Source organism: Acipenser ruthenus, chromosome 14 (assembly GCF_902713425.1).
Source record: "Acipenser ruthenus chromosome 14, fAciRut3.2 maternal haplotype, whole genome shotgun sequence".
In the NCBI taxonomy this organism is placed as follows: Eukaryota; Metazoa; Chordata; class Actinopteri; order Acipenseriformes; family Acipenseridae; genus Acipenser; species Acipenser ruthenus.
The window spans coordinates 3,175,568-3,187,837 of NC_081202.1; the positions used below are offsets into that span (position 1 = coordinate 3,175,568).

Below are 12,270 nucleotides of genomic sequence, written 5' to 3' on the forward strand. Positions count from 1 at the left end.
TTGTGAGCATTCAACCACAGAGCGGATCCCAGGCCACACGTCTGTCTCCCCTGATTTAGCGCTGTTTACACATTGTGACAAAACAAAGCCCCAGGTCTTGGCCAGGCTATTTCTGGCTTTAGTCTTTAGTTTAGATAATACATTTTTAATTGGGAGGTGTAATGGTCTGCAAGCAAACACCCAATCAATGAATCATGAGTACCTTTAGCATGTCTGCTCGGCTGGTTCTAGTAAGGCTCCCGTTTATCTTATATGTTGTGAAGACTTTAGTGCATTCCAAAGAGCTGGCTTCATGAAGCACTGGGCCACACACCATTGTGTGAACATACCAACACTTCCAGCATGGCTGAGCTCAACAGCTCAGCACTACCTTGTGTGGCTTTGCCTTTGAAGGAGGCAAGGTCCCATAATGACAAGAAGTTTAATATATAAGTTTTAAATAACTATTAATACAAGACTTCATTTCATGGGCATCGCGGATAGCGGGGCTGTAGAAATAAGCCTATTTAAACTTCCATTAAGCTTAATAACACATTCTGATGCATTACTGACGTTCCTTTCCATAAAAACTTTTTTAAAACCTGTTTATATTTATTTCTTTACAAACTAAATAAGGCTTGGCATTTATTCAAATGTTCACAACTTTTTTTTTTATTATTATTTATTTATTTTTTTTAAATAGGAGTTAGAGATAGAGAAAAGCTTTAGAGAAGTTTTCAAAAACTCTTAAAAAAACATATTTATAAAAACAAAAATACAAATAAAATGGACCGTCTCCTGAAAGCACTTCGAAACAAATTGCTTATATGTGCAAAATATGTATTTAATATGTTAGCAGTTCAGTGACATTACACATATATTACTTTTCACAGGTAAGATCCAGCTCTTGTTTTTTTTCTATTTGAATTCATGGTTGCGGTACCATGAAATGGATACAATTACATTTAATTACCTTATTAATTTACTCGTAATAAAGTCCTGTTAATTCCCGGTAGTTATAAAGTGTGACCAGTAAAACTAAAGACGCCCTTTACAGATCGTTTATGACTTTAGAAAAGAAAGGTTTCTGTGAGCCCCAGCTGAGAAAAGAAATCTGCTTTGAACCTGTGCACAGTGAAGAGGACAGACAGGGGGCAAATACATGCAACGTAGGCTTCAAGGTTCAACCTTTGTGCACCCGGGAATGTCGTTCTACAGTATAACAGGGTTTGCAGCTTTTGTTTTGCAGGTAGCTTTTGCAGCTGCAGCTATAGCCCCTTCAGTCACTGCAGAATGTTATGGTGCAGAATGGTATGGTGTTAAGTTTCCTATCTATATACCTGTTTTTAATGCATAGATGTTTTGGGGTTTTTTTTTTCAAAGTTTTGGCAGGTCAACTTCTCAAACTCCATAGACTTCACACAAACTGTATTGAAATTTCCAAAAAATTCAATAACAAATGTGTGACCGAAGCGGATACCAAGGGTAAGCAACTTCACTCGTGAAGTGGAAGATAGTTATTTAGTCTAATGCATTAGAACCGAGTCAGGAGTGTAAATGGGTCGTTTCAATAATTCAGGGCATGGTTGGAACAAAAATAAAAAAAAACGTTTTGCTTATGTTTCCTAAAGTAAGCGGTGTTTACTGTATTTTACTGATTAGGAGACTGAAACAAGATTGTGTGAATCCGTACTGCCCTTTATCGTGTTTGTCTAGTTCACTTCTTCATCTTATTCAATCCGTACTGCCCTTTATTGTGTTTGTCTAGTTCACTTCTTCATCTTATTCAATCCGTACTGCCCTTTATTGTGTTTGTCTAGTTCACTTCTTTTTATATTTCTATGTCTTTTTCTGGGAATGTATCAGTGTTCAGTTAAAAAAATGAAACCTGGTGAAAATCACTGAAAAGATTACATTTCCCAGGTAAATACTGGGAGGAAAACTGGGGGACAGTCAGAAAGCAGCTTCTTTTCTTTGTGAATACTGGGGGACAGTCAGAAAGCAGCTTCTTTTCTTTGTGAATACCGGGGGACAGTCAGAAAGCAGCTTCTTTTCTTTGTGAATACCGGGGGACAGTTTTATTACACAATTGAACATTGGCAACTGAAACTTACTTTGATAATATCCCCTTTGATCACAATTATTTTTTAAAACAGTTTGTTTGTGTGAAGTATATGGAGTTTGAGAAGTTGCCCTGCCACAACTTTGAAAAAAACATATATGTATTATAAAATAGATACAGATAGGAAAATGAACATGGTACAATTATACACGCAGTGACTGACGGGGACATTGTACTTACCATATTCCTTCAAATTTACTTTTTGAACCATTTTTTGCTTCTCAAATCTTCTCTTAAATTTGAGTACAGCATAGTTATGCGTGTATTACAATTGCCAACAAAACACGTCACTGCCGAAATACACAAGCAGCAACGTGACTTACTGCTGAGAAAAGACGAACCAAAACAATGCCCGATCTCAAATCACTCATGAATTACAGGCAGCCATTTTAAAAGAAATGTCATTAGCTTCCTGAGAAATTCGAAGAGAAGCTTTACAATTTCAGCATTTCTAACAAACAGTACCAGCTTGGCCAGATCGGAAATACTGATCAGACCCCCATTTTTTTCGACATGCCAAGCAATACCACAGTTCACAAATTGGGAGCAAAACAGGTGTGACTAATCTCCATATGCGTATGTTATGTTCGGTTGGTACTGTGCATACCTTTCTGACTGTTGTGTTTGCAATGCGGTCAATGCTGTGGTGGTTGCTGGGTTACATGGTGCCTGATGTAGTGGAGTGTTGTGTCGTGCTTGCTGTTGCCAGGATGCATGATGCTGTAAGTGAGTGAGAGGTGTGTGTATGACAGAGACGCTATCTTAAGTATTATACAGTTCACAGCACAATAAACAAGCTCTGTGGTTAATCTACAGTTTTGTGTCAGTTTTAAACAATACAACAGCGTAATTGAGGTTGTACCTTTGTAAATGCAGATTTATTTGATGTTTTATTTTTTAAATTTGGGCTGCGTCTTAAATTGTACTTGTGCCACTGTAAGTTTTTGTTTTACTTTGATAGAGTATTGATCAAACGTCATCAGGATATTTAATTCATATATTTAGGAAAAGTCAAAAATGGACATGCACATACGATTTACAACGGAAGAGTAATTAACATTTAAAATGCACAATGGGTCACACTGACCCGCATGACGGTTCTACTGTTAATTAACTGTGAAATCATTTCCCAAAATGGGTGTTCAGTAATATGATTTCAGACACTTCACTGAAAAGAAAAGCATGTATCATCACCATTCTACCTTTGTGAGTGGAGGAAAGCTGAAACAAATTATCATATCCAAACCTGCCCAGGGCCTAAAGGCACATCCAGTACAATACTTCAAACCAACAACATCAGGAATGCCAAAGAAGCTTCCCACACACAGCTATAAACTAATAGGCAACCAGTTTGCTGGAGATATGAGCACACCTTTCTTGCTCTTAGATAGAATGATAAACAATAGTAGCTGTGTTAAAACTGAGAACAGAATGGAAGCCCTTATTTATTTCTTAGCAGAGGCCCTTATCCAGGGCGACTTACAATTGTTACAAGATATCACATTATTTTTACATACAATTACCCATTTATACAGTTAGGTTTTTACTGGAGCAATATAGGTAAAGTACCTTGCTCAAGGGTACAGTAGCAGTGTCCCCCACCTGGGATTGAACCAACAACCCTCCGGTCAAGAGTCCAGAGCCCTAACCACTACTCCACACTGCTGCCCTATAAACGTTCTCCATAGTAAAAGCATAGCAAAGTGTAATAAAGCAAAGTGAAAGCATGGCAAAGCATAGGGAAGCATGGTAAAGAACAGCAGGGTATGGTAAAGCATATTAATAAACATGGTAAACCAGTGTACACTATGGTAAATGCATAGTATAACCATGGAAAAAGCATGGGGGTGGGGGACTGCAAAAATACCAAACTAGGGCTGTTTGATTAACTTTTAATTTCATAAATGTTTAGATTTTTATTTAGCATAAATTGACTGCTACTTTATTTTTCTGTAACAACAGGGAATTCGGCAGATCTGTGAACTATTGTGCATTTCAAAGTTTAAACGTGTGCAGAAACATAGCAGCAAATTAAAAACTCCATCATGTGAGTGCTGTTCATGTTTTTGATATATGTAAATGTATTTGCATAGGAATACATGTGTACATCACTGATGTGCATGTGGAATGCATTTTGAAGAAATATTGAATCTGAAAATGAATAAGCCTTACATGGTATGCTGTATAAAAAGACAGAAGTATTTCCCGTATTTTCTGAAAGGTGTGAGGTGTGTCTGACAGTGTAAGTAGGGAAAGCGCTTGGAGGGTAATCAAAGCTTTTGTGATAGGTAAATCAAACTTTACAAAGTTATTAGATGAATGGCAAACAATTTAGTCATGTTCTAGGGGTAAGGAAGATTCAGAACTTTTTTTGTTTTTTAACAAAAGGCTTACGTTTAAATGTTTCATCTCTAACCTGGAGTGGCCCTTTAAGTGTCCTGCATTAACTAATCTCCCCAGAACTCAATAGCAATACTTGTATGCATGGAGTTCTAACTCATGCTGAGGTAGTTCCCTTATCATCTGCATTGTCACTCTCTCCACAACAGCACTGTTATGTATGCCTTACCTTTTCCTCTCCTAAACATGAGCTATATTCCATTTTACAGCCCGCCTCAAATTATCAATTAAATCAGATTAGGGCTAGCCTTTAAAACACCCCAGCAGCTGCACTTCAATCAAGTTCTTTAGCTATTGTTGTCTACAAGGATCCACATAAACTTTACAAACCACAGGGTTTAAATTAAAACTATTTAGTTGTGTAATGTGCAAAGAAATAGTCTGACTCCAGCAGACCCCAAAAAAATCTGTTTGGATCACGAAGCTCTACAATCATGCTTGAATCATAACAGATATTAAATTAGCCCTGGTTTAGACAAACGATAAGGAATGCTCAGTTCATACCACAGGTCTACTGATTACTGGTACAAGCAAGTACCTCTTATTTTATTTAGTTTGTGCTTGCTTGTTTGTTTATATAAAGAATTGAATTAAGATACTCATCATTTTTATACACCTCTCACCTGAGCTTTTCGATTTTGATTTTCAAACTAGTCATATAAACATATGTGTGCAAACGTTGTTTATTTATTTATTTATTGCATTTGTTTGTTTTTGGAACAGTTTAACTTTTTGGTGCAAAAGACTACAAAATGTTACCAGTGTTAACCCACATTACAAAAGACTACAAAATGTTACCAGTGTTAACCCACATTAAAAAAGACTTCAAAATGTTACCAGTGTTAACCCACATTAAAAAAAGACTACAAAATGTTACCAGTGTTAACCCCCCATTAAGAACGCCAGTGCTCCAGGAAGGAAGTGGCTTTTGTTATTTGGAAAGACAGTGAGCTGAGTGAGTGGAATGGTTTGGAGGGCTGTGCTGAGCAGTGGATTGGAAATGCCAGAGAGCTGGATCTCACCTTCTGAGCTGCTTTGGAGGGGCCTTTGTTTTTGCTTCCTTTAGGTCTCCCCCTTGGCCGTTTAGGAGCAGGCTCGCCAGTTGGTTCCTATAAAAGGAGAGGAGCGTGACAGTGAGATACGTACTGGGTGAGCCATTACCATGGACTGCACAAAACCAAACCTTGCGAAACTCTGCAAATCAAATGTATTTGTAATTGATTCAGAAGCGTGTTCATCTTTGACGTGAAAGACTGTGCATCTGACTGGAAGACCACTGCATTAAATACTGAAATGAAAAGTGAACATTTTGATTTTTTTTTATTTGATTTTTTTGTATATGGCTTTTTAGTTGAATGGTAATCTATGAAGGATACATAAATTGGTTCTCCACATACATTCAAATAAAAATGGATATGAATAGTTTTCTGAAATGTTTCACATGCTTCTGATTGGAATGTATTTATTTATTTACTTATTCAACCAGGACAGAACCCCTGAGATATTCATCTCAATTCCAAGGGGGTCCTGATGATGCTTCCATGTTAAAAACATGCTTGAAGTGCATCTGAAACATGAAACAAACTAGTGTGGAACTGTCCCCTCGCCAGAACACGAATTCAGCATGTGTATAACTGAAGTGTGTCATGCCTTGCAGTTTGTAGCATATCACTGCACAGCACACATACATTAAGCAAAGCATGACAAACACACATATGTATGTGTGGGGGTGTGTGTGTGTGTGTGTGTGTGTGTGTGGTTAACAGGTTACTGTAGAAACTTGAAATGGTGTTAGTGTTTGATAATAAACAATACAGTCATTTAAAAAGGGATGTGAGTGATTCACAAGTGAGGTCCCTAATACTTGTTCAATGAGTCATCACTACTATAAAATTATTGCAGTTATAAATATTAAACATTTCCCTCTCGCTACAGGACGTGGTGGGAATGTGTCAAAGCCCTCTTTAAGCTTCAAAGTTGAAAAGCCTTGTTAGTTATTAGCATAGGATATATCAACACATTGGAATGAAGTGCCTAAGAATAAGTATAGAATAAGTATATTATTATTATTATTATTATTATTATTATTATTATTATTATTATTATTAATGGATAAAGACAGGTTTGCATTTGAAAGTTCAATAAATGTCGCTGTACCAAAACCATTTTTTTTAAAACAGCAAACCTTGAAAAACCGACGTGAAGCCGCGTAAATAATGTTTATAAACCTTTAAATAAATAAATAAATAAATAAATAAATAACGTTTAAGTTTATAAAAAAAAAGCAAATTAGATACTGTATTTTCTTCAACAGCAACCCATGCACCTTTTTTATGCAAAAAAAGAAATTAAAAAATAATAATAATTTAAAAATTTAAAAGCGCAATAAACTAAATTACACAAACCGGTTGCACAAAAGCAAATTATATTAAAGCATTTTTATCGATAAAAAATGAAGAAATAACCATTCGCAAGCAGGTTAATAAAACCATCTGACACGACAAACATCTATATTTGTAAAGTTCACATTACTGCATAGTCTAGGCAACTACAGACACTTTTGCCAGTATACTCGTAACCAAAAAAAAAACAACGAGTTCATATATATTTCAGTACTGGGGTTCACTGTAAACACATTTCCAAAGAGACATCTTAACAGAGTGAAACTCAGCGTAGCCAGATCAGAACAGTTACATCGAAAGCACTCCCGCATCTCGCTAGCTAACCCCGTGGTACACAGTACTTAAACAAAGGCGCCTATTCCTGAAGCAAATGTGTTTAATTTCACACATTCAAAACAATCTCAGCAATGCATGAAAGCAGACGGCTTTATTTGTGTGTCCCCTCTTGGCAGAAATACGCTTGTATAGTACTAGTAATAGCAAGCTATTAATAAACTGCATAGGATTGCAGCCTGTAGTGCTAGAAGTAGAAGCGGGACTGCACAAGCCACAAGTGCTGCCGCGCGGTAATGACAATTGCATGTTCCTATTCCATTGTATCGATTATTTATTAGTTAGTTTTTTGTAAAGAAAGGAGACTGACTTGCTGCTGTTTCCTCGGTCTGCCCCGACCTCTCTTCTGAGGCTCCGGTGCTGCAGGTTGATCCTGTGCTGCGGAGGACTGACCGGCTGCTTCGCCTCGTGTACTCATCGTGACTCTCGTAGAATCGTATTCTTCAGCACCTCCACAACTCACACAAGATCTGCTAACCACGCACCGGACGTCCTGGTGCTGAAACGGGAGGGGGAGATCTCCTCTCTTGTAACTTAAGATTCGGGAATTTTAAAACAAACAAACAAACAAACAAACAATCAAAAAGCACGAAAAAAAAAAAAAAATGAAGGACTACAAAACAATGTTTGGAAATGTTAAATGCTAGAGGACAGACGTGCTGCTGCGGTACTTTGCTGTACAAAATGGAAAAAAGACGCTGGTACTTTGTTTTTGTAAATGGAAAGGCAGCGATCAATATGAATTAAGATTGGATCACTACAAATCAGAGCACAGTGAAATGAAACGGTGACACTGCGCGTATAGTCTAGACCATGCACAACCCTATATAGGATATACGTCTTACAATCACCACAGCTAGTGTTATAGGAGTTTGGGGAAGATTTTTTTTTTTTCTGGGGTTGGTAAAATTATTTGAAACCAGCCCACGGACTGTGAATGAGGATGGGTATATATATATATATATATATATATATATATATAAAAACACCTTTCCCGATGGGTGGAAAAGTATAGGAGAGGGGTTGTGAAAAAAAATATAGGAGGCGGTACCACGAAAAAAAAAAAAAGAAAAAAAAAACCTAGGGGTTGGACCACAGCCAGAGAAAACATTAGAAATTCTCCGGCTGTAAAGAAAGAGACCACAGCGAGACACACTCACGTGTCCAGCAGCACCATTCATTTGAATGGATGTGAACTCGCCGGTTTAAAGGGACAGCCCCGGGATTCGCGTACTCCATAGCGCGCTGCACCGCCGGAGTCGAACTCAGAGTCATATTGATTCTAAAAATAACGTAGCGTGAAACAGCTCACCTACAGCGGGAGCGCCTATTAAAGTGAACGCTTACTGACTGCAGTCCAGCCGGTGCAGCGGTCCTGTGTATGGGGGGGGGGTCTGCAGCAGGCTATATTGTGTAAGGGAATTCCTAATTATGAATATATTTAAATTAAAGCTGTTGCTGTAACTATAACGACATAATGTTCTTGTACAAATGCAGTGTGATCATGTTGAAAATAATATACATTTCTTTTATATAATGAAAGCACGGTGATGAACCATGCATGCGTGGATTAATAGTGTAATTTTTAGAATATAGAGCTTTGACTGGATTTCTGTCAATAGCCACCCATAATAGCTACACACCAACCAACCATGTCTATTTAGGTTCACTACAAACCCACAGTCCTAAACAGAATGCCAGTATGGAGCTTCGAACTATGGAACCCCGAATTGATATTTATAGAGTGGATATCAAAATGAATAGGCAAACAACAGTTGACGCTATGGTGTATGAGGTTCGCTCTGATCGTATACGTTAGTTTAATAATAGTGAGCTATGCGCATACTTAAATGAAGGGGCTGTCTACAATTATCATTTTGCTGAGGTATTATCATACTTAAATTCCAAATATATCTGTGTTTCTCCATGTTCAAGCGAAACCCAGGCTTGATATTACAGGTACTGGTGTAGTGTTAGAAAGTGCTGCATCGTCAGAATGTGGTACAGCATACCAAAACTTGAACCGTGTAATGTCAGAAAGTGGTACACTGTCAGGTTGAATGTGCTATACTGTCAGGTTGAATGTGCTACACTGTCAGGTTGAAAGTGGTACCTGTCATATTCTGGTACAGGTGCAATCAATTGCGATCTGATGGGTGTTTTGCTATTGTCAAAAAATACATTTACCGTTAATTATACATTATTTCTGTGCAAACTTGAACTGGAAACAGACAACCAGTTATAGGCTATAATATTATGTTTGGATTTGCTCATTATTAAATGCAAAAAAAAAACAAAAAAAAAAACTTATTTATTTAAAAAAATTGATTACAGTAGCCTAATTACTGTAATTATGAAAAACTGTTCTCTGATTATTTGTGCCAATAATATCAGCCCCTTCTTCATACAGATGAGCCCCTTCACAGTATTAATAATAATATCAGCCCCTTCTTCATACAGATGAGCCCCTTCACAGTATTAATAATAATATCAGCCCCTTCTTCATACAGATGAGCCCCTTCACAGTATTAATAATAATATCAGCCCCTTCTTCATACAGATGAGCCCCTACACAGTATTAATAATAATATCAGCCCCTTCTTCATACAGATGAGTCCCTACACAGTATTAATAATATCAGCCCCTTCTTCATACAGATGAGCCCCTACACAGTATTAATAATATCAGCCTCTTCTTCATACAGATGAGCCCCTTCACAGTATTAATAATAATATCAGCCCCTTCTTCATACAGATGAGCCCCTTCACAGTATTAATAATAATATCAGCCCCTTCTTCATACAGATGAGCCCCTTCACAGTATTAATAATAATATCAGCCCCTTCTTCATACAGATGAGCCCCTTCACAGTATTAATAATAATATCAGCCCCTTCTTCATACAGATGAGCCCCTACACAGTATTAATAATAATACCAGCCCCTTCTTCATACAGATGAGTCCCTACACAGTATTAATAATAATACCAGCCCCTTCTTCATACAGATGAGCCCCTACACAGTATTAATAATATCAGCCCCTTCTTCATACAGATGAGCCCCTTCACAGTATTAATAATAATATCAGCCCCTTCTTCATACAGATGAGCCCCTTCACAGTATTAATAATAATATCAGCCCCTTCTTCATACAGATGAGCCCCTACACAGTATTAATAATATCAGCCCCTTCTTCATACAGATGAGCCCCTTCACAGTATTAATAATAATATCAGCCCCTTCTTCATACAGATGAGTCCCTACACAGTATTAATAATAATATCAGCCCCTTCTTCATACAGATGAGCCCCTTCACAGTATTAATAATAATATCAGCCCCTTCTTCATACAGATGAGCCCCTACACAGTATTAATAATATCAGCCCCTTCTTCATACAGATGAGCCCCTTCACAGTATTAATAATAATATCAGCCCCTTCTTCATACAGATGAGCCCCTACACAGTATTAATAATAATATCAGCCCCTTCTTCATACAGATGAGCCCCTACACAGTATTAATAATAATACCAGCCCCTTCTTCATACAGATGAGCCCCTACACAGTATTAATAATAATACCAGCCCCTTCTTCATACAGATGAGCCCCTACACAGTATTAATAATATCAGCCCCTTCTTCATACAGATGAGTCCCTACACAGTATTAATAATAATACCAGCCCCTTCTTCATACAGATGAGCCCCTTCACAGTATTAATAATAATATCAGCCCCTTCTTCATACAGATGAGCCCCTACACAGTATTAATAATATCAGCCCCTTCTTCATACAGATGAGTCTCTACACAGTATTAATAATAATATCAGCCCCTTCTTCATACAGATGAGCCCCTACACAGTATTAATAATAATACCAGCCCCTTCTTCATACAGATGAGCCCCTACACAGTATTAATAATAATACCAGCCCCTTCTTCATACAGATGAGCCCCTACACAGTATTAATAATAATACCAGCCCCTTCTTCATACAGATGAGCCCCTACACAGTATTAATAATAATACCAGCCCCTTCTTCATACAGATGAGCCCCTACACAGTATTAATAATAATACCAGCCCCTTCTTCATACAGATGAGCCCCTACACAGTATTAATAATATCAGCCCCTTCTTCATACAGATGAGCCCCTTCACAGTATTAATAATAATATCAGCCCCTTCTTCATACAGATGAGCCCCTACACAGTATTAATAATAATATCAGCCCCTTCTTCATACAGATGAGCCCCTTCACAGTATTAATAATATCAGCCCCTTCTTCATACAGATGAGCCCCTTCACAGTATTAATAATAATACCAGCCCCTTCTTCATACAGATGAGCCCCTACACAGTATTAATAATAATATCAGCCCCTTCTTCATACAGATGAGTCCCTACACAGTATTAATAATATCAGCCCCTTCTTCATACAGATGAGCCCCTACACAGTATTAATAATACCAGCCCCTTCTTCATACAGATGAGTCCCTACACAGTATTAATAATACCAGCCCCTTCTTCATACAGATGAGTCCCTACACAGTATTAATAATAATATCAGCCCCTTCTTCATACAGATGAGTCCCTACACAGTATTAATAATATCAGCCCCTTCTTCATACAGATGAGCCCCTACACAGTATTAATAATACCAGCCCCTTCTTCATACAGATGAGCCCCTACACAGTATTAATAATATCAGCCCCTTCTTCATACAGATGAGCCCCTACACAGTATTAATAATACCAGCCCCTTCTTCATACAGATGAGCCCCTACACAGTATTAATAATAATACCAGCCCCTTCTTCATACAGATGAGCCCCTACACAGTATTAATAATATCAGCCCCTTCTTCATACAGATGAGCCCCTTCACAGTATTAATAATAATATCAGCCCCTTCTTCATACAGATGAGCCCCTACACAGTATTAATAATACCAGCCCCTTCTTCATACAGATGAGTCCCTACACAGTATTAATAATACCAGCCCCTTCTTCATACAGATGAGCCCCTACACAGTATTAATAATAATAC

At 37.7% G+C, this 12,270-nt stretch overlaps 1 protein-coding gene across 1 annotated transcript in view; it reads right to left on the bottom strand.

Moving 5' to 3' along the window:
• LOC131697383 (high mobility group protein HMGI-C-like) overlaps positions 1 to 8,159 on the bottom strand; it is an 80,454-nt gene extending 72,295 nt beyond the window's left edge. Inside the window, exons 1-2 of the mRNA XM_058985572.1 lie at positions 7,547 to 8,159; positions 5,524 to 5,610 (exon numbers count right to left, since the gene is read on the bottom strand). Of these exons, the coding sequence (XP_058841555.1) occupies positions 5,524 to 5,610; positions 7,547 to 7,654 (195 nt within the window). The 5' untranslated portion in view covers positions 7,655 to 8,159. The remainder of the gene's footprint in view (positions 1 to 5,523; positions 5,611 to 7,546) is intronic.
• Between the last annotated feature and the right edge of the window lie 4,111 nt (positions 8,160 to 12,270).